General features: G+C 35.1%; 1 protein-coding gene across 9 annotated transcripts in view; it reads right to left on the bottom strand.

Annotated features, from left to right (window-relative positions):
* DICER1 (dicer 1, ribonuclease III) overlaps window positions 1-22,470 on the bottom strand; it is a 104,259-nt gene that overhangs the window by 48,849 nt on the left and 32,940 nt on the right. For 8 of the 9 annotated variants that reach the window (XM_069104258.1, XM_069104261.1, XM_069104257.1 and 5 more), the window contains 8 exons: window positions 20,643-20,831; window positions 19,845-20,007; window positions 18,266-18,396; window positions 13,397-13,531; window positions 12,600-12,760; window positions 6,048-6,216; window positions 3,263-3,735; window positions 830-962 (listed from right to left, as the gene is read on the bottom strand). In XM_069104258.1, the coding sequence (XP_068960359.1) occupies window positions 830-962; window positions 3,263-3,735; window positions 6,048-6,216; window positions 12,600-12,760; window positions 13,397-13,531; window positions 18,266-18,396; window positions 19,845-20,007; window positions 20,643-20,786 (1,509 nt within the window). In that variant the 5' untranslated portion in view covers window positions 20,787-20,831. Of the gene's footprint in view, window positions 1-829; window positions 963-3,258; window positions 3,736-6,047; window positions 6,217-12,599; window positions 12,761-13,396; window positions 13,532-18,265; window positions 18,397-19,844; window positions 20,008-20,642; window positions 20,832-22,470 lie in introns of those variants that run through there. The other variant, XM_069104264.1, reaches the window with a different exon arrangement.

Raw genomic sequence — 22,470 nt, 5'->3', positions numbered from 1 at the left:
ATATTCTAAACCTCTCAAATCATTTGCAATAATACTTGCTTATTTTATTTTTTGGAGGTTCATCAGCTACCAGCAATTATGATCTGCAATCATAGAAAGGAGCGCTCTAAGCAAAAAAATTCATTCCATTTTTCTATAAAATTTTCTAATATACCAGGTCCAACAGTCCCATTTTTTCTCTCTACTGGAAAAGTTAAACATTGAGCTGAGTTTCAAAAAGGTGACACAACAGAGCTGGTTCTGAATATTGTAATAAAGATTTCCTCTATAAAAATGATTCAAGAACTACACCACTCTAGTTCTTTAATTGAAAACACACTTATGAACCTTAAAGTATTTTACTGGTTTTGCCAACAAGAGTATTTTACCTCTACACTTGGGCATTAAAGATAGTAATAAGAATTAAGTCTGTAAATTCTGTAAATGTAAAGTCTTTTTAAAAAGTACTCAGGTGTAAATGTCTTTGGAGTTAATCAAAACATAAATTCAACTTGGTATAACTTGCTACAAAAGTCTTCAATTGTAGTTTACTATTATAAATAAAAGTTAAGAAGTTCATTTTTGTCCTTCAAAATTGTAGTTGAAATCATCATCAACCCTCTGAAGAAAAATGAAATTACTGGTGATAGATCAATTAAAACTAGACAACTTTTTGGACAATTTTTCAAATTCAAATTGTGATTCGATATGGAGCTATGAAATGATAAAGATATCTTTTGTGTAAATATTTGAAACAAATGCTACAGATCTAAATAAAATTTCTAAAGACAAAGCTTGTCTGTATAAATCCTAAGTTAGTTGCTGAAAAAGGATTTTTTGTTTAAATTACCTCTTCCTGTTTTCTAAATTCCACTTCCATCTGTTTGTTACGAGGCTGATTCTTTCCAATGCCATGTCCAGTTATGAAATTGCTACTAATATAAGCCAGCTCTGGATCTTGTTTACCAGCTTCCTTTATCAATCTAAGAAAATTATACATTAATTAGAAAGTTAAACATACATGAGGGTTTTTTAAGAAAACCTTCTGCTTGTAAGGTCCACATGACAAATATAAATAACTTAATCCCCATCCCCTCCCAACATATATTAAGCCTTGTTATTCTGTACCTCCTCTTCTTAACTGCTTTGTTTGTTAAATAGAGGTTTATAAAGGCATCAGTGGGGCTAATTTCTCCATGAAATGTTGGAAAATAATCTGTGTAACTCTATGCTGGACAGAGTTTTACATAGTGTAGAAAATGCCATTTATATAACAGGAGGTTGCCATACTGAGCCTAAAGAGTTTTAATTTATTCAATAATTTTTTTTAAATTTTTGTCAAATATTTATTTATTTTTAGTTTTCAGCATTCACTTTTATAAGATTTCAAGTTCCAAATTTTCCCCCTCTCCCCTCCCCAAGACGGTGTGCAATCTAATATAAGTCATGCATGTACAATCATATTAAACATATTTCCACATTAGAATCAACAAAAATTTATTAAGTGGTTATTATGTACTATGCTATATGCTGAGGAAAAACAAACAGTGCCTACCTTCCAAGGGCTTACATTCTACTGGGAAAACAACATATATACAAATACAAAGTAATTTCAACAAGAAATGAGGGCTCACAAGATCAGGGACAGATTAGTTAAGGCTTCATATAACTGGTGGCTCTGAGATGTTCTTTGAAAGAAGTTACAAGGATTTCACATGGCAACAATGAATAGGGAGAACAATGCAGATACTGGGGAATGACAACTTAAAAGCAAGAGATGGAATGTTAGCTACAAAGAGCAGCTGGATGTAGAATATGAAATGACTAAAGGAGTAGGTATGAATTAAATGGCAGAAATCTTTAAATATGAGATTGAGAAGTTTTAATTTTATTCTAGGGATAATATGGAACCACTGAAAATATCTGCGTAAAAGAGTGATATTTTAACAAGAATTGTAATATCTATAGGCTCAACTGTTTAGATTCTAAGGGGTTACAAGAAAAGCATTAAGACCTGAAGGACATGGAGTCTAGTAAACTGCTTTCTCTAAGGTTTTCTAGAGCCATTAGAATTCTTGAAAATAATGTGGATATTTTATTTCCTTTAACTTGGGCATTTTACATAAAATAAAAAAGACACTCAATCTATAACTTAATAAATGTGGTACTAGTATTCCAAAATTTTGAAGGACCTGTGATTTAATTAGTTGTATTATATCTGAAAAATAAAAACATCTATCATTCAAGCATATGGATACTTGTCTTCCTGGTTTCTGTTAGTACTACACAGAACAGTGCAAAGTGTAGTTTCTGAACCAGACAATAATGAAATGTTCTAAAAATCATTTTATACTGCAGATTGAATCTAACTGAAAAAAGATGAAATGAATATTTTTATGGAATAGCCCCATAATGTTGTCTAAATATACAGAAAGAAAAAAAAAAACTTTGAAAAAATTGTCAACTCAGCCATTAATTAGCCATGTAACCTAAATAAGTCACTAGGCTCTGAGCTTGGTTCTCCCTTGCCTAGGAGAATTTAAACTACATAATACCAAATGAATTCTCTAATTCAAGCATTCTTTGTTCTTGTGGTGGCCACAGCAAATGAACTCAAGAGGGATAAATGGTTCAAAGTGTATTGTCTTTGTGACTTGCCCAGGGTTACATGGTCAGTAATTGTCTTAGCCCAGATTTGAACTCAGGAAGATAAGTCTTCCTGACTCCAGACCTGGCACTCTATCCACTCAGTTACCTAGGATGCCCAAATATTGTCAACTAACAGATAAATAAAGTTAAACATATTGCTCTTTTATTAGTACCTCCACCAAAAGCAATATATATATTTTAACATACATTTTTAAACATTCAGCTATTGATATCTAATCCATCTAGTTGAAAGTAACCCTTGATTAAATAGAAGCAGCCTACAAACCCCAAATTTGTGGCAGAGAGTTCCTGGAAGCCTTCACAGTGACTGAAATTTGGATCCTAGAATCATCAGTCATATAAACATAATCTACTAAAACTGATATATCATTTTTGACATTTTGAATTCACTTACACTGTACTACTTATACTTATTTCAGATCTCCTAAAATGTACTTTTCCCCCTTCTCAGCTATTTTTTAGTAATTAAATAAAAATGTGATGTTAAAACAAATGTTAACAACATTTATGTAATCTTTACATTTGTTCTCAAAGGCTTTTCTGTGTATCACTTTAACAATGCAAAATACTTCCTTTTTCTCTTATACAAAAACTACTAATCATAGAGTTTTACCTGTTTAAAACAACTGCTGTATATCTTCTCTCCACAAAAATAATCCCACATAAAATATTAGTAAATGGAGAGGGAAAATTTGTCTCTGGCTTCTCTTTTTCTTCAATTTCTTCATCCTCATCATCATCTTCAGAATCACTCCAAGACACATAATTATCTTGATTCCTGTTATTATACCATTCAACGCTCTCAAACTGCTGCCGCTCATATGGTTTATATTTGCGTAAAATTTCAAGCAGTTTTATTACTTTTGGGGTTACAAATTTCAGGTCAAGTGAGGCAGGTGAGAAGTGCTCTTCACAGAGTGCATGTATTTTCCTTAGGAAAGTGTCTGTAAACAATAAAAATTTCCTGTGCAGCTCCTCTTGTTCATGTTTGATATATTTCTGAAGTTCTCTTACCATCATTCCAGCTACCTTATCTGTACACCAGGGTCCCAGAACCACCAATACTGCTCGGCAGTCTGAAAGAATCTATAAAAATATATAAACTTTTTTTAAATGATGAAAAAAGAAAAAAGTCAAACAATAATGATCTGACAGTTCACAATGTTAAGCCTTCAACTTTTCAAACTATGCTAATAAATTTATCTCACAACACAAAGATTAATTACTTAAGGATTAAATCCCCCTTCCAAATCTAGTATTCCATGATTCTATTACAATCTATAGATGCATCTATTACGTATCATCTGACTTTAAGCTACAAAATCATAAAATATAAAAAACAAAAATATTCAAAGCCTAATAAGCTTTTAAGTTCATGCAGCAAAAATTACAATCTCATTAGCTCCTTTCTAAGTAAATAATACAAGAAGTAATGAGGAAGGGTCAATTTAATTTAAGAAGCAAAGGGAAAACATTTCCCCTCATTTTAGTACACTATGCAAACACTATAATGCAAGTATAATTATTCTTGTAACTGATAATGATGACAATAAGAAAATAATCAACAACTCCCATTTGTAATATGCTTTACAGTTCACAAAACATTTTGCTCAGAACTTTGTGTTAGGTTTCACAATGACTTTACCATTTGACATATGAGGAAACTGAGGCTCAGAGAGGTTATTAGGTTATCCCTCTAAGAAGAGAAGGGACAAAATGGGATCAGACCCTGTTATAAAGTAACTGGATGAATTCCTGAGGGAGTTCCAAAGAGTAATAAGAGTTTCCTTTCCCCCCCAAAAAAGGGCTATTTTGGTGGAGGGAATAGGAAAAAGCTTCCCACCAGTCACACATTTCCCAAAGCAGCTCAGGTTTGTAAACTTTAGAGTTTCATCTAGGACCTTAAACTCCCTTGCCCTTACCTGACCCTGCCATCTCCCACATTTGGTATGTTTGGCGTAGAGCAGGGATCTAAAGTCTTAAAAAAAACAAAACAAAACACTAAAGGAAAATTTTAGATTAAATCTATCCATCGAAAGGGGTCCTTTACTACAAGTGGTTTCAGTAAAATAAGTCCAGGGCATTTCTACTTAGGATCTATATAAAGTAATATTTACATGTGTTTTGACTTTCCTGAATTACAACAGGGGTTCTTAACCTGTAGTCCACGGATCTCACCTCCAAGGTTTCAGGGATATATATCAGGGGACCAATGAATTCGGGTAGGAAAACAATGAGAACTTTATTTTCACTAGCCTTAACTGAAATTTAGCATTTCCTTCAATTATTCATTTTAAAACCAAAAAATATAAATTATTCTGAGAAGAGGTTCACAGTTTCACTTGCACACGCACACACCACTGGACTAGAGGAATAATTATTGAAATGAATAGGAAGTATTTGTAGGAACTGCTATAAAGACTAACCTTGATTAGAAAATATAAATGTAGATTTCAATCATATTTGACAGTTAAACCCACCTTTATCTCAGTTATCACCTGACTTTAGGAAGTAAATTCCAGAAGTTGGTTCCTTGGTATTTTTGGTGGAGTGGCCTTTTTACTTTTTAAAATATACACTTAAGAGCAAAGCTGTGTGGCCTCACATATTCTTTTTTAGATTTCAAAGCTCAATGACCTGTATTTGAATCCTGCTACTATGCCACCTAGGCAAATCACTTTTATTTGGGCCTCAGTTTCTCTATGTGTAAAACAAGTTAGTAGGATTCTCTTAACTCTAAGGTCCCTTTCAACTGTGGGTCCCTATGATCCTATAATTGGGAACAACTGAAAGAACCATCTTAATCCAGGCAGTTAACACAAGTTGAAAGAGTTGTCTTTTTAATACCGAACAACATGTATGTATACATACAAATATAAAGTTGATTAGAATTAATTTAGTCTCAGAGCTCAAAACTAGGAACCCATTTATGACATGAGCAATTGGAAAAATTTACTATAAAACCTTGCAGCTGACAAAAGACCAAAGCTGGTATGAAGCTATTTTTCTAAAATAAATATGCTTAGCCCAAGAGTGCCATTGCCCTTCTAATTTACAAAAAGGTATAAATTCAGGAATCAGGAAATCCCATTCAAATATGGTATTAACAAGAAAAAATGTTTAAAAGAGAAAAAGATTCATACATTTTAATCTGAGGAGATAAAAAAGCTGCTTTAGAAGAACTGTCTGTTTTTGTATTAAAAAATTATGTACTAGATTTCTATCTTCCCCTCCTAGAATATCATTGAAAATTTCTTTGCCTAACTTCTTAACCATAAAATTGAAATGTTTTAAGTCACAAGGTTATAATATTCAGTTTAATGCAAAAAGACTGGCAAAGAATAAATAGAAAACACTTACAGCAGTCCTTTCCTATTACCAAATATATATGCTCTTACCTGTTTAGAAATTAATATAGAATCTTTTTCTTTTGAATGCACAGATATGTTGCAGTCATTGAGAAAATTAAGTGCTTCATCCAATTCCTTTAGCAGCCTTTCATAGAGCCCACTAGTATCAGTATATGGTCCACAATCTACCACAATCTCACATGGCTGAGAAGTATATCTTTAGGATTAAAACAAACACAAATTTTCATCAGCAAAAAAAGCACTGCTGAAAACACAACTTCACAATTTTTCTTGACATAAAAATTGAAGAATGATCATAAACTAGACCTATTGTTTGCCCACCAGAGAATTTGTCTGACAGTAACATTATGGGGCATAATATGAGGGAGCATGCCTGCTCTCCATTAGTGTCAACTTCAAAAGGCTAGGCATTTTACCCAAAACATCTCAAGCTTCTCTTAATAACGTATCAACAGAGCTTTTAAACATAAACCTACCTGCAAACTTCTTGAAACCATTTATACTTTCAACATCTATCACACTTCATTGGATAGTAACTTCTCTAGGCTTTACTACTTTTTGTGTAAAGCAGGACATTCTTAGTAAAAAAAGAAAAAATTCTTCCCCAAGACTGGTCCCAGGAATTAAAATCAAGAAGAGACTAGGCTATATTCCATTTGGAAAAATTTCCCATTTGGTAAACTGTGCATGGCTTTTAACAATACCAATCACAAAAATTAATTTCTCACTCAAATGTGATCCTGGAAAACCTGTTAGGCTAGGATTCTTGGAATACTGTGATCTCCAAAGAATCAAAGTTGTGAAGGACAGAAAAGGCAGTCAAATTATATCAGAAGGGTATAAGCAGGCTGTAAAGTGTAAGAAAATTGGAAGGGTAGAGGGGAGGGCAGGTTACAAAGGGCTCTGAATGCCAAAGAGAAGAATGTATACTTGACCTTGGAGCTGATAAGAAGCCACGGGAGCACATTGAATGGAGATAGGGGTAAAGGAGAATAGGGAAAGGGGTAACATGTTAGATCGCTTTGACAGCTGAGTAGAGGAAAGACTGTAATGGGGAGGAGGGATCTGTGGCAGGGAAACCAACAAGCAGGCTACTGCAACAAGAGGTGATGAGGGCCTGTATCAGAGGGGGGACATGTCAGAGGAGAGCAGGGGTTATATTTGAGAAATGTTAAGAAAGGCCTTGGCCAAGATTACATGGAGGAAGTTATGAAGAGAGGAAAGTTTTGGGGGGGAGATATAATTCAGCTTTGGACATGCTGAGCTTAAGATGTCCAAAGAAAATTCAGTTTGAGATGTCCAATAGGCAACTGAAGATTGCCTGAAGGTCAAGTCTGAAGATCAGCAGAGAGGTTTAGGCTGGATAAGTAGATTTGACACTCATTAATATAGAGACTACAAATGAATCCATGAGAGCTGATGACATCACCAAGGGAAATAATACAGAGGGGAGAAGGGAAAGCGGTCCAGGACAGAGCCCTGTGGGCCATCCACAGTTAGCAAGCAGGACCTGGATGAAAATCAAGCAAAGGAGAATGAGAATGAACAATGATAAATAGGAAGAGAAAGTAGTGTCCTGAAAATCTAGAGAAAAGAAAGTATTAAGGAGAAGAGGCTGATAGTGCCAAAGGCTATACAGAGGTAAAGAAGGATAAGGACTGAGAAAAAGACATTAGATTTGGCAATTAAGAGATTGTTAGTAACTGGTTACTGACTTTTGGTTCAATAATGAGGTTAGAAGCCAGACTGTAGAGAGTTAAGATTTATACAACCTACACAAGGATTTCAGCCACAAAAGGAAAGAGAGATACAGGATGACAGCTGGTAGGGATGAATGGATCAAGTAAAGGTTTTTTGAGGATGGGGAAGACACAGGCATATTTGTAGACAGTAGGGAAGCAGAAGATAAGAGAATGAAGTGAGAGTGGGGATGATAGAGGGGACATTATGCTATAGAAGGAGGGACTGAGAGATCATTTGTACACACAGAGGGGTTTGCCTAGGCAAGCAGAAGGGTCATCTCTTCATCTGAGATAGCGGTAAAGGAGGAGATAGTGGCAGAAGGCATCTGGGTGATATGAGATGAAGAGAGGAGAGAAAAAGAAGGAATTCACAACTAATGGTCTCAATACAATTTAAGGTAAACACCAGAAAACTCCTCTTATCTAGTCCAGAACTGAAAAAAAAAGATACCTAGGAAACATGGAAATGTTCAGAGAACAGGGATTGCCAAGAAAGCCAAAAACACAGACTGAATATAATAAATGGGGCTCAAAGTCAATAGGATTTTAGTTCTGACCTGATGGAGCTACTGTAGGAGGAAAGCCAGTTCTTAGTAGGTCAGTGGGAAAAGAAACCGAGATGGCTCCACCCTGGGCAGTGACTACATACCTGAGGGCCTACACGAGGTTGAAAGTCAGTTTATGGGACTGTCCAAGGAGACCAATAAGTACAATACCCATAAAGCCTATTCTGAGAGACCTTCACAGAGGCTTGAGGCCAATATAATCTCCAATATTTGGCAGGAGTCTATCAATGCTTCAGCAAGAGACAAAGTCAACTTCCATTTGGTTACTGTGCAAGGAAATGGACATGGAGACAGGACTAAGGTCAGCACCCAAGTTAAGTCACCAGAATATGAATGACAAAGCTAGGAATTTCAGGAGATTAGCAGGCCTGCTCCCAAATATGCCTATTCAAAAAGACAGAAAGGAGGGAACCCAAGAACCAGCCACATGATCCTAAACTACAGAAGCACAATGGCAGTCAAAATATATCAAGGACAGAATTAACCAAGACCTGGCCCCAGTATAAAGGCCCAATCCACAAAGGGAGGCTAGTTGTATGATTTTAGGCTTCAATCCTATCCCTCCTCAGCCACTTTTTTATGAGACTTAATATTATTAATTTTTTTAATAGAGTGCTAGACCTCGTGTCAGAAGCTCCTAACTTCAAATCTTGCCCCCGACACTAACTGTATGTCCCTGACTTAACATCTCTCTGCCTCAGTTTCTTTATGTATATATGTATATAAACATAGATGTACTAGATAAATATATGAACTATATATATACACATATCCAGAAGTATATATACAAGCATATGTATATCTGTATTTTACATAGTTGTATATGTCTGCATGTACTCTGCAGCCATATTGATATACATATGTATGTATGCATGTGTGTATATATAATAACATTACTAATTTTAAAAAACTATGCTCACATGCCTTGCTCATTTGAGATGTCCTTCTTTATTCTTTCTCTAGCTCTATTATACTTATTTCAAAAAACTTTTAACCATATGCTTGTCTCATTTCATGAAGTCTTGAGCTCTAAAATAGCTTTCCAAGGCTTATCTTCACAAGGAAGAACAGAAGATAGAAGGCTCTTAATTTACAGATTTGAAGTCAGCAATGGGATAGTTGACAAATAATGGGACTAAATTCAATTATTTAAGTATCTCTAAAGTATAAGGCATTGAGCTAAGGGGTAGAGATAGAGAGGGAGGACGGGAAGGTCTTCAAGAAAGGTTTCACAAAAGAGGAAGTAACTGGGTGAGCCCCAAAGGATAGTTAGGATCCTAAGGTGGAAGTAAACAGGAATGAAATTCAGAAATAAGCAAGGGACGAGCAGTAGATGATATATAAAAAGTCTGGAAAGGTATACTGGAGCCATATTATACTTCAATTCAAAAGAAAAAAGCTGATTTTTATCCTAGAAGTAATAGTGAACCAGTTGAAGTTTTTAAACAAAAGAATGACAAGATAAGATTTGTGCCTTAGAAATATTATTTTAACACTAATGCAAAGCACAGATCGGAAAGGAGAGAAACTGAAATCAAAGAGGCCAATTAAGAAGTAATTACAATAATTCAGATAAGAGGTAATTTTTGAGACGCTGAAGCAGGGCAGCAGCTGTGTGAGGAGAAAGGAAAAAGATGCAAGAAATGCTACTGATGGAGAATCAACAAAAGTTAGCAATTGATTGGTTATAGGAGAGGGGGAGGAGGAAGAACAAAGTGTCAAATATAAGAAGAATGATGGCAGTGCCCTCAACAGGAAAAGAAAAACAAAAAAGGTAAATTTGTATGAGAAATGGGTTTAGGGAGGGCAATAATGAATTCCATTATGGACATACTAAGTTTAAGATGACAAGAAGAAATCCAAGGGGACAGTAAACGGCTAACAATCAGTCTATGTGATAACCTCAAAGTGATATATAAATAAATGAGGGTGACAGGATTATTGTGGTCCCTGTAATAGCTACTTCCTAGTACGGTTAACTCTATCTGAACTACACTCAAATGACTTAGGCAAGTTTAATAAAATCTTTCATCAAAATTATTGAATTGATCTGAGAAACTGAGATAGAGGAAATTTTTTAGTTGAGGTCTAAGGACTTTTGTAAACCAGGCAGATTCTTGAGGCTATGTGGTTCTGTGGTCTCCATTCACAAAGAACTTCAACAATTCCTTGAATTCTTATCTCATGCAACCTTTTTTATGTTTTTCAATGAATATTCCATAAAAAATCAATTCCCACACATTGACTATCAGAGCACATGCCATACTTGGCAGAATGTGGATTTCAGTACAACAAATTAAATTATAGTAGGCTCTTTACCAGGGATTAAATGTATCTGACAAGAACTAGTTAAAACTCTTGTCTACAATCAAAAGGGGTATAAGCTGAAAAGGAGGATAGAGGGAGAAAAACCGTCTAAATATATCTAGCAAGTAAGATACTATTAGGAGGAGCTATAATGCAGGCAGTAGACTGTAAAGCAGTAGAAATGCCCCCCCCTCCAAATTTTTAAAAATCAAGAAAAGAGCCAGTAATACAACCCATGATCTCACAATCCTCACACAAATGCAAAGTGTAGGTGATCAGCTTATTCCCCTATGCAAAGAAAAAAATATTGCCCTCCTGTAATCAGACCCATGTTTTGAACACATCTCCAGAAGGGAAAACTCTATTTCAAAAAAAAAAATAGGTGAGATTAAAGTGAAGCCAAACAGTTTCTGATTTTATATTATCAAATATACATCATATAAGATGTACTCATGTGAAGAAATCCAGAGAGGAACCAAGGTAGAAAACATTTGGGTAAATAAGTTTACTGCAAACCATCTATACAAAAAGACAAAGCAGATAAGAAGCCTGGTCTTGAAGAATGGGGTATAGTTAGTGAAAAATACACCAACAACCTGGATGTCTGCTAGAGGTTTATCTCTACCCAAGGGCAACAGCAAAAAATTCTTGGTTATTCTTAATTTCATCCATCAAAAAAGAAAAAAAGGAATCAAACATAAGATACTTTATTCTATACCTGATACTCAGATACTTACCAAGGACAAATTGAGGAATTGTGGGGACCTATGGGAATCACTTGATTTTAGAACATGTAACAGGGGAAAAAGGGCATATGCTGAAAAAAATATACTCTAAATTTTGGTACAGTATATTTCAAGAGCTCTAGAGAAGGACAAATAGGAATTCATGACCTAAAATCCTACAGAGAAGTCAGATCAGGAGGAATGAAATGAGAAGTTCTTAGTGACACATTTCTGAAGATCATAAAGATAAATAATTCCAACATGGATCAACAAGGGCAGTTGTCTAAAGAGACTGACATAAATGACTACACAATCAACAAATTTAGGTTTTTAAAACTTGGAAGCAAGGACAGGTAACAAAGGATGAATGCAAAAGCATTATATTGTTCTGTAAGAATACTGTTAGGAGTGCTAAAAATTAGAATGAATTGAGTGCCTTGTCAAATATTAAGACAACAAAAAGTGTTTTTAAAGCTATTTGGGGTAAGAGGAAGCTTAAAGAAGAAAAAATACCATTGCTTATGGTGGACAGAATTATTCCAACTGAGGATAGAGAGAAGGGAGAACTACTAAACTCATATTTCACCAGTTTTTCTCTTCCATGGAAAATTATCTTTTCTTGCGCCTTTGCAAAAAGTGTTCTTCCCCATGTCTGGGATCAATCAATGAAGCATTTAAATGACTATTATGTGCTACTACTGTTAGGTAAAGGGGATACAAAATCAAAATGAAATAGTCCCTGCCCTCACAAAACTTAGTTTTGTTGAGACAGCATGTACATATGAGTATATACAAATAAATACAAGTAATGAAAGAGGTAGCTGGAGAAATACGGAAAGGGTTCATGTAGGAAGTGGCATTTGAGCTGAGTTCTAAAAGAAATAGGAGATCCTAAGAGGCAGAGGTGACAAGTGAGAGCATTCCAACACATGAGAAAGAGACAATGCAAAATAAGCAATACTATATCCAATCAAGTTAAATAAAGGAGGAAAAAAAACCTTTCAAGAGGGAAAAAGGCTAAATTCTCTCATACCCATTTTATCCACATGTTATGCTTCTGTGTAAGCATAATAGAGACCTCCATTCATTCAATAAACATTCACTGGGTACTCTTACCATGTTTGAAGAGTAGGAATAAGTGCTAAAAACTAATAAGGAACTCCTTATTCTTGTTTTTAGCACTTAGCATTTATTCTATTCCTATGTCCCAGTAACATAAAGTATGCTATCAAAGCATACCTGTCTAAGACTACCAAATCAGTCGCAGTTTCAGCATTACTCTTAAGAATTTTCTCCAGTTTCTGAATCTTCTCCTCCAATTCTGCAGGATCACACTTTCCATTTAAGATAGAAGCAGTTAACCCCAAAATTCGAGGACACGATGGACAATCTTCACAGATCTAATATAATAAAAAAAAAATTGTTAGGAATTTCATTAATAACACTATTACCATCAATCTTAAATCTGAAAATGAAGATTTAAAGTCAGCTCTGAAAGATGAACATTAGAATTTATGTAGCAGAAATTCTAATGACAATTCTGGTGTAGGTTTACTATAGAGCTACCAAATTATAATTCCCCCTACTTTATTATAGTATATTTAAATGATTTCTTTATCAAATGTTAATTTAATTATATATACAATAAACACCGTTCCTACAGGTTATCTGAATTATGTTTAGTAACTTATTTCAAATTATTTAGATAATCATACAATTACAGCTAGAAAGGAACTTAAGCTATCTCATGTAAACTCCTCAATTTTAGGAATCAGAAAACTATTGCCCACAGAGGTAAAATGGCTTCTTCTAGAACACCCCATCATTTTTAGTGAGTAATAGCATTAAGTCTAAAATCAAGAGGCCTGAATTACTGTTTTTGAAATTTGAAAAGAGATTTGCCATCAGCTCAGTTATTGTTATTTGGGAAATAATCTGTCACTGTATACAATTAATTAGGTATACAATTTAATTTCAAGAATCAATGACGTTAATAATTTAAAACACTGATAGATAATCATCTTTTATAGCCATACCTTCATAATTTCTCGATAGGGATGGTCCAGGATTGCAAGATGACACTCATCAAATACCAACAGGTTAATGTTGAATAGAGATAAGTAATCATTTTTTAAAACATTCAAGGCGACTTGGCAGGTCATAACCAGAACCTAAGATAAAATAAATGTAGATATATGAAGTGTTATCGTCTACTAAACATATTAAAGTATACAAAACAGCAGATGGTTTCTTTTTTTAAAGGTTATTATTTCAGGGGCAGCCAGGTGGCTCAGCGAGTAAGAGCACCGGCCCCAGTGTCGGGATGACCTGGGGATTGAATCCGGGCTCAGATGCTCAGCACCACACCCAGAAATAACTGGCCGTGTAACCTTGAGCAAGTTACTTAACCCCGATTGCTTAAAAAAAAAAAAAAGGTTATTATTTCAAAATTTAGTACCCAGGTTTTAGCCCCAGGGCGCCCCGAGCAGCCACCAGCTGGAGGGACTTCTGGAGAGAGGATCACCAGCAACTGTGGTGGTTTCCAGAACCAACCCACATGCCAAAGACAAAGTGAGAGGTCAGTGTGGACTTTGTGGGAACAGGTGGTCCAGCCTCCGCCCTCTTGAGGGAGAAGTGGCTGAGGCACGACAGCCACCGCCACGTGGCTGCTTCAGAGCTCCTGGACTGCAGATTGTAGGGGGACCAAGCGACCAGTCTGAGGGGTAATCACTCTTGTTTTAACCTGCTTGGATCTGTATTGCTATCTAGGGTGTGTGTATATATGTGTCCTGGGGTGTGTGACCAGGTGCCAGAGTCGGTGGAAGCTTCAGAGAGGGCACCCAACTAATAGCTCTGGCAGCTGCAAAAACCCCACCAATTCGGGACAAAGCTCTCCTCTCTGGAAGCAGAGTTCTACTGTGGCAAAAAGCTCAAAAGTCAAGTAACTGAGTGGCAACATGAGCAAGCAAAGCAAGCACAGCAATCCAACTTTGGATTCCTCTTTTGGGGTCAAAAAAGATCAAAGGATGAAATGGTAAGAAGACAACAAAGTCAGAACTCCTGCACCAAAAGTTTCCAAGAAAAATATGAATTGGTTACAAGCCATAGAGGAGCTTAAGAAAGATTTTTAAAACCAAATAAGAGAAGTGGAGGAAAAATTGGGAAGAAAAATGAGAATGATGCAAGAAAATCATGAAAAGAGAGTCAACAGCCTGACTGAGGAAAATAACACCTTAAAAAATAGACTAACTCAAATTGCAAAAGAGGCTCAAAAAGCCAATGAGGAGAAGAACGCCTTAAAAAGCCAAATTTGTCGGATGGAAAAAGAATCTCAAAAGCTCACTGAAGAGAATAATTCCTTCAGAATTAGATTGGAGCAAATGGAAGCTAGTGACTTTATGAGGAATCAACATACTATTAAACAGATCCAAACAAATGAAAAAGTAGAAGGCAATGGGAAATACCTCATTGGAAAAACCACTGACTTGGAAAATAGATCCAGACGAGATATTTAAAAATTATTGGATTACCTGAAAGCCATGATCAAAAAAAGAACCTGAAAATCATCCTTCAAGAAATTCTCATGGGCAGCTAGGTGGTGCAGTGAATAGAGCAACAGCCCTGGAGTCAGGAGGACCTGAGTTCAACTCTGGCCTCAGACACTTAACACTTAACTAGCCATGTGAACTTGGGCAAGTCAATTAACCCCAATTGCCCTCCAAAAAGCAAAAAAAAAAAAAAATTCTCAAGGAAAATTGCCCTGATGTTGTAGAACCAGAAAGCAAAATAGAGGTTGAAAGAATCCACTGATCACCTCCTGAAAAAGATCCCAAAAAGGAAACTCCTAGGAATATTATAGCCAGGTTCTGAAATTCCCAGATCAAGGAGAAAATATTACAAGCAGCCAAGAAAATACAATTTGAATATTGTGGAAACACAATCAGGATAACACTGGATCTGGCAGCTTCTACACTGAGGGATTTAAGGGCTTGGAATATGATATTCCATAGGTCAAAAGAGCTGGGATGATTAAAACCAAGAATCACCTACCCAGCAAAACTGAGTATCATGTTTCAGGGGAAAATATGGTCATTCAATGAAATACAGAACTTTCAAGCATTCTGGATGAAAAAACCAGAGTTGAATAGAAAATGTGACATTCAAATACAAGAAGCATGAGAAGGTAAACAGGGAAAAGAAATTATAAGGAATTTATCAAAGTCAAACTATTTACATTCCTACATGGAAAAACAATAATTGTAACTTATGAAACTTTTCTCAGTATGAGAATAGTTGAAGGGAATATAAACGTGTGTATATATATAATATGTATTATGTATGCATACATATATATGTCTATACAGAAGGGTATATAGGCATATGAATACATAGGTGAGTGTGTGTATATATGTGTACAGGTATACATAGACAGAGGGCACAGGACCAATCGAATAGGATGGGATGATACTTAAAAGGTGAGATTGAGAGGTGAGAGAGGAATATAACGAGAGGAGATGGGAAGTCACAGAATGGGGTAAATTATCTCATACAGAAGAGGCAAGGGAAAATGGTTACAATGGAGGGGAAGAACAGGAAGGCAAAAGGGAATGAGTCAACCTTACTCTCACTGAATCTGGCTTAAGGAGGAAATGACATATACACTAAATAGGGTATCTTGCTCTACAGGAGAGTGGGGGGAAGGGGATGAGAGGGGGGATGGAGGGGAGGGGAGAATGGGTAGGGAGGGAAGTTGGAAGCACTTTTGAAAAGGGACAGGGCCAAAGTAGAGAATAGAATAAGTAGGGTGCAGGATAGGATGGATGGAAATAGTCAGTCTTTCACAATATATCCACTATGGAAATGTTTTGCGTTGCTACACAAGTACAACCTATATTGAATTGCTTATCTTCCCATTAAGGGTGGGTGGTGAGGGAGGAAGGGAAAGAATCTGGAATTCAAAGTTTTAAAATCAAATGCTTCAAACAAATTTTTTTTTTACATGTAACTGGGAAATAAGATATACAGGCACTGGGACATAGAGATCCACCATGCCCTATTCAAAAGTCGGAGGAGGGGTGGGGAAAGATATGGGAGAGAGCAGATTGGGGGAGGGGATATTCAGTGGGATCGCTGTTTTGGGGTGGTGGGTAAATCCTGGGGAAATGAATGATGTAAACTTTTAGTTTTTTTTTTTTAGTTTATTCTTAATAAACATAAAATTTAATTCAAAAAAAAAGAAAAAAGAAAAAAATCAAATGTTTAAAAGAAAGAAATATATATATTTATATGCAACTGGGAAATAAGATATATAGGCACTGGGGTATAGATATCCATCTTGCCCTACTGGAAAGTCGGAGGGGCTTGGGGGAGGATATAGGAGAGAGCAGATTGGGGGAGGGGATATTCAGTGGGATCACTGTTTTGGGGTGGTGGTAGGGAAAAGACGAGGAGAAAATTTTGTAACTCAAAATACTGTGGAAATGAACAATGTAAACTAAAAATAAATACAAAATTTAACTTAAAAAAATTTAGTACCCAAAATTAAATTTAAAATTCTGAACTAATTCATGTACTTATTTTACATGAAAAGTATAATCGTGACTTATATGGAAGTAAAACTATAAGACAAAGACCCACAATCCCAGTGATGGGAGCTCTGCCCACGTGATTACATCCATATCAGGATTTCAGGGTCTCTTCATTGAATTAACTTTTCAAACAGATAAAACACCAATCAATTCAATCTTCAAGACCAATTAAAAAAAATAAGCAAGTCATTTGTTTTGGTGTTAATACACCAAGTATTCCCCCCCCCATTCTAATATTCATTTGATACTTCGGTAGAAATTGAGGAATTATGCCAAATTATAATACTGTTATACAGACTTTGTAACTTAAAATTCTTACAACTCAGAAAAGTTTATAACAACAGTAACGTTAATAACACCATTTTTATAGGGTTTTAAGTGCTTTATAAATATTATCTCATTTTAGCCTCACCACAATACTGGAAAGCAAGGGTTATCAAAATCCCCATTCTACAGTTGAGGAAACTAAGGCACAGAGAGGTGAAGTAACGTGTCCAGCTAGTATGTATCTAAGGCTTGATTTGAATCCTGGCCTTCCTGACTCCAGATCCAGTGCTCCATCCACTGTACCACTTGGATGCCTCATTTTATTTCCTAGATTACAAACACTCTAATTTAAAAGTAGCATTTGAAAGTAATTTCACTTTTTGTCATACAAAGCTGTGGAGAAGAGGCAAGGTAATAATTCATATTTCTCCAACTGGTCTCCTATTGTCTAGAATTACTAGCTCAGAATCCAGGAATTAAGAGGCAAGTGATAGTTAAATCACCCTGTAAGTTAGAACTCTTAACTTTTCTTTCAGAACTGATATTTAAATACTGCTCCAGGGTTTGCAAAGAGTTTCACATATGTGTCGCATTTTAGCCATAACAGTCCAGTAAAGTAGGAACTACAGGAAATATTATCCTTATTTTACAATTAAGGTAACTGAGGTTTAGAGGGGTTAAATGACTTGCCCATGATCACTATTAAGTGTCAGAGGCAGGATTCGAACCCAAATTTTTCTGACACAACATCTAGCACTTTACATACTAAAAATCATATTACCACTCTAAACAACTGGTGATATTTGACTTCAGGACTGATATTTTAATTCAATAATAGTTAAATTCCTAATGTATGCTGGGGAAAAAAATATTTCAGCTAGATATTATTCCTGCACTCATTCAATTTACTATGTAATCAAAATACTATCAGGACAAGAAAACAATTATATATTTATTCTTTTAATTCCTAACTTGGGCTAAGATCACTTTATAAATCAAATTGAAAAAATATTTAATTATACATATTATAAAGATCTCTCTATATCTCACCTGGTGTTTAATAAACTCTTGGTTCCATTTCTCCTTTGTCCAAGATGCACTTGTTTCTAAGCTTGAATATTCTCCAACCTTGAGATCTGAATGTGTTCTGACAGCTGATGCTTGCTGAGCAACTTGGTTCGCTGAATACCAACATAATTTCATGTGAGATAAAATAAACACTTCCTGGATGATTCTATTACCTAATAATATATATTTCAGGGCTCCTAATGATGATTTTTATCAGAAGGAAGAATCTCCAAATGGTAAAGCTCTATGTACATTTGCAGATAGCTGTGCCCTATCATCTAAGAGTCTTAAGAGAGCTGGTAAGGGGCACTGAAAGGGTTTAAGTGCCTCGTCCATGTCCACATAGATATTATGTTTCACAAGCAGAACTTGAACCCATGTCTTCCTAGCTACAAGGTCAGTCTTCTTAACTATTATGCCAAATTACTTCTTGATAGTAATATTTATTTTTCTGGAATGAACTATGTAATTTCATTAGCACTGGGAGTTTCCAGTGAGGTCCTCCTGACTCCAAGGCCAGTCCAATACTTGCCATGCAGACGGGCAACCTATCTATCATGAAAGAATTGCTTGGAGCACTAAAAGATTAAGTACCTGCCCAGGTTACAACAATCAGGATGTGTCAAAAGGCTGATCTAGAAACCTGGTTTTTCTAACTAAGGTCAACCCTCAAACCACTATACTAACAGTACTAGCTAAAAAAAATGTGGAATCATTAACTTTATATACTGTTTAAAGAAAGATATAAAAGATATATATATATAAAAGAGAGCTAGCATTTAATCCAAATGTCAATGCTCTCTGCCAAAATACCATTAACTAGTGTAATTTTTCTAACCATTCTCATTCACTTGGTGAATCTTCAGTTAGAGAAATCTTTTCTTCCCAACTTGTACAAATGAATTTTGCTTCCCAGAATTCCCAGTCACCAAAGATTCACTTGTTCTAGACTGAGAAAATGGGAATGAACTTAGGCAGAAGTGACAGTGATCCTCCAGTCAGTAGTCCTATTTTCAAGCCATGTGATCATTCATCATTTCATCACTCAACAAGGATTTGAACTTTTAAAGTATTCTATAAAGCATCTTGAGCACTGCTCATTTAGTTAAGCTAGATTCAAAAGCTATTATGGGCCAGAGTTTCAAAAGGGCAGATGAAGAACCTTACCATCCTTGCTTCAAATACAAAATTTGTTGTAAAATTCTAAAAGTGTGTTAATTGACTGTGTTAAAACAAATGTCATCCCCATTACTCAAATGTCAAAATCCTGGGGACTATTTTACTTCTTCTTTTTGTAAATTCTGTGTCAGGAAAAAATAATGTATATCAAAAAGTTACCAGGCACAATCATTTAAAATTGCAAAACATTTATTTCAAATTATATACAAGTAAATTTAAGAGGAAAACCAAAAAGTAATATGACTATTTTTAGGAATTTGAAAAGTCCATTATTAATCAAACTTCTATCAATAAACATATGGAAAAAACTTTTTTATCACAAACCTCCACCATTTTTTACTCCATACAATTTTTTGGACAAAATAACATTTTTCTAAATTACCAGAGTTGACCAAGAACACCGTCCTTTTTCCATTTCTGTTGAAATTTCCCCTGATCTGATAGGACAGCTCTTTTGTGAGTAGTACTGCAATAAACGTCTTCCCTGAGCCAGTGTTTAAACAGACTATTGTATTATGATCCAGAGCTGCTTCAAGCAGTTCAACCTAGAAATATATCAGAAAAATAAAGATTTTTAACTGTTAAATGTAAAATGCAACAACAATAAAGAATGATAGAAATGTATAATTGTTTCTGGCAGAAATCATAGAACAAATTCACAAAAAGATTCTAGGATGATAAGAATGACAGCTAGACCTGCTGAGAGGCTTTTGAGAATTATCTGATAGAAAGTTTTATATTTCATATAACACTTACAGTTTACCAAAGTTTAAGAAATTTTACTTCAATACTAAAAACACTCACTTCTAGACAAGAAAATCCAAAGTTAAAAGGAAACTTTGTTCTACCATTTTAATGCAAGTTATTTTAAATGAAGTTAGATTCCTGAGTTATTAGGACAAAGTAAGGCGCTTACCCCGACTATCTAAGAAATGAATATTCAGGTACAGTGATCTTTAAACTGACTAAGGAAAAATGAGGGATTTAGGAAATAATCAAATCGCTTATACACAAATATTAAGGTAAGATGGAGCTCTTGAAAAAAAAAAAAGGTGTTTTGAATAAGAATGAAGCAGAATAGGATTGCCTGATACCAGTAAAATTAGATCTCTGTAACTCGTCAAGCTAGTTTACTCCATGTTAGTAAAAAATGCTCAATTATTAGTATTAGCATTAGTACCTGATATTTTCTTGGGGTGTAAATGTTATCATGAATTGCTTCTTGTTGCCATGGTAGTCCAAAAAAAGGACCCATTGGTGAGGAAGCAGGGGTCATGAGCTGCAGACCTGCCATGCTGAGGGGTTGCAAAGCAGGGCTTTTCATTCGTCCAGTGTTTCTTTCATTGCATTTTTGTTCTAGCACAGCTTACTATAAAGAGAAAAGGAATACCATTACATGACCATGCATTATTATAAAACATTTAAAAAGCAGAGAAATAAAGAAAATCTCAGAATAACATATCAATGGATCTTTTTCCATTCTTGATACAACATTACTTCAATCTCCAAAGAACATACTGAAAGTCAAGTATAGTGTTTTGCCTAAATAGTATAAGATACTACTAATAGTAAGGTACTCTATCAATACACTATAGAAAGTCTTTGAGTGTCAGATCAGCCTCAAACCAAAAGAGATTACCATTTTGCCGTGTTGCAGATAAGAGCCTTCAAGCTGATCAACCATTTAACTATTTAAACAACTCTATGTGTATGAATGCATGCATACAGGTATGTGTGTATGGATACACACATACATCACATATGTATATACATAAACATCATCTACATGCATGTTTTAAAATACTTTTTAAAAACTGTAAGCAAGGGCAAAACTTATAAGCTAATGCAGAGCAGAATCAGAATAACACATACAATGTTTCTATCATATATTATACTGTAAAATGTAATATCCATCAATATAAATTTTTTAAAAAGAAAAAAAGGAACTGAACTCTTGTGTAATTATAATAACAAAGTCTGACTCCAAAGAGGAGATGAGAGAAAATATCTCCCTCCCTTCTTTGCAAACTGGGTATGGAATGATTCATAGATTGCCAAGATTGGTCTATTTTAGTGAACTTTTCCCTCTCTTTCTTTTTTATTCTGTTACAAGTGAAGATTAACTATGTAGAAAAACAGGGAGATATAAAAGTGATGGAAAAAAATTCAAAACTATATACAAAACAAGATTAACAACTATTTCATCTGAGTGTCTAGAAACTTAGCTACCAGTGATACACGTCGGTAACAATGTCTACATGTTCTTTTCCATGGGCTTGACTACTCAAAATCATTAAATCTGAATAAATTATTGATTCTAATTTTCCAATCCATGGACAAGAAATCTTGAGTATTTTTGGCTTTATAGTAACAGAAGAGAGCTGTCTACTCAATGTGGGAGAATTCATCTCTTCTACCATCCTTGAAAATCAAAGTGGTCAAAAGAACTTTTCTCAATTGCACTACTGGTTAACTTCTCCTAAAACCTAGAAAGAGAAATATTGTCTTTGTTCCATGACGAGAGCAACTGTGCATACCCTGATATTAAATTTACAATGTTAGTGTAGTACACTGACTTGATTTTTTTCTACCTAATTCAACCTACAATCCAAGTATCTAACAACATTTTTTATACAGGGTCACTTAAAAGCAATCCACAGGTGCATAACCACTGAGTTCAAAAACAAATTTAACAAGGGAGGAAAGTTTATTTAGCCTTAAACCATTTTTTTGAAGGTAGATAATGCAGTAGCATCATCACTGGAAGTTGAGGAATCCCAAGGACATAAGAACTGTGGATCATTATTACTTCAGTAAAGTTATGCTCAGAGTATTTTTCAAACTGTGGTCAAGTAGCAGAGCTTTACAAAGGGCATCTATGTTCTTAAAAATGACCATGCACTTGTTCTGTCTATTTAAGAATAAACAAGTGCCCTACATGAAACATAATCTGTCCATTATTCACAGGAATCCAACCAAAATGACCTTTGTCTTCCCTCAGACATAGA

This window comes from Petaurus breviceps, unplaced genomic scaffold, assembly GCF_028583685.1.
Source record: "Petaurus breviceps papuanus isolate PSGF00001 unplaced genomic scaffold, PetGlider_PUasm1.0 685, whole genome shotgun sequence".
Taxonomy (NCBI): Eukaryota; Metazoa; Chordata; class Mammalia; order Diprotodontia; family Petauridae; genus Petaurus; species Petaurus breviceps.
This window is presented reverse-complemented; position numbering and strand designations above follow the sequence as displayed.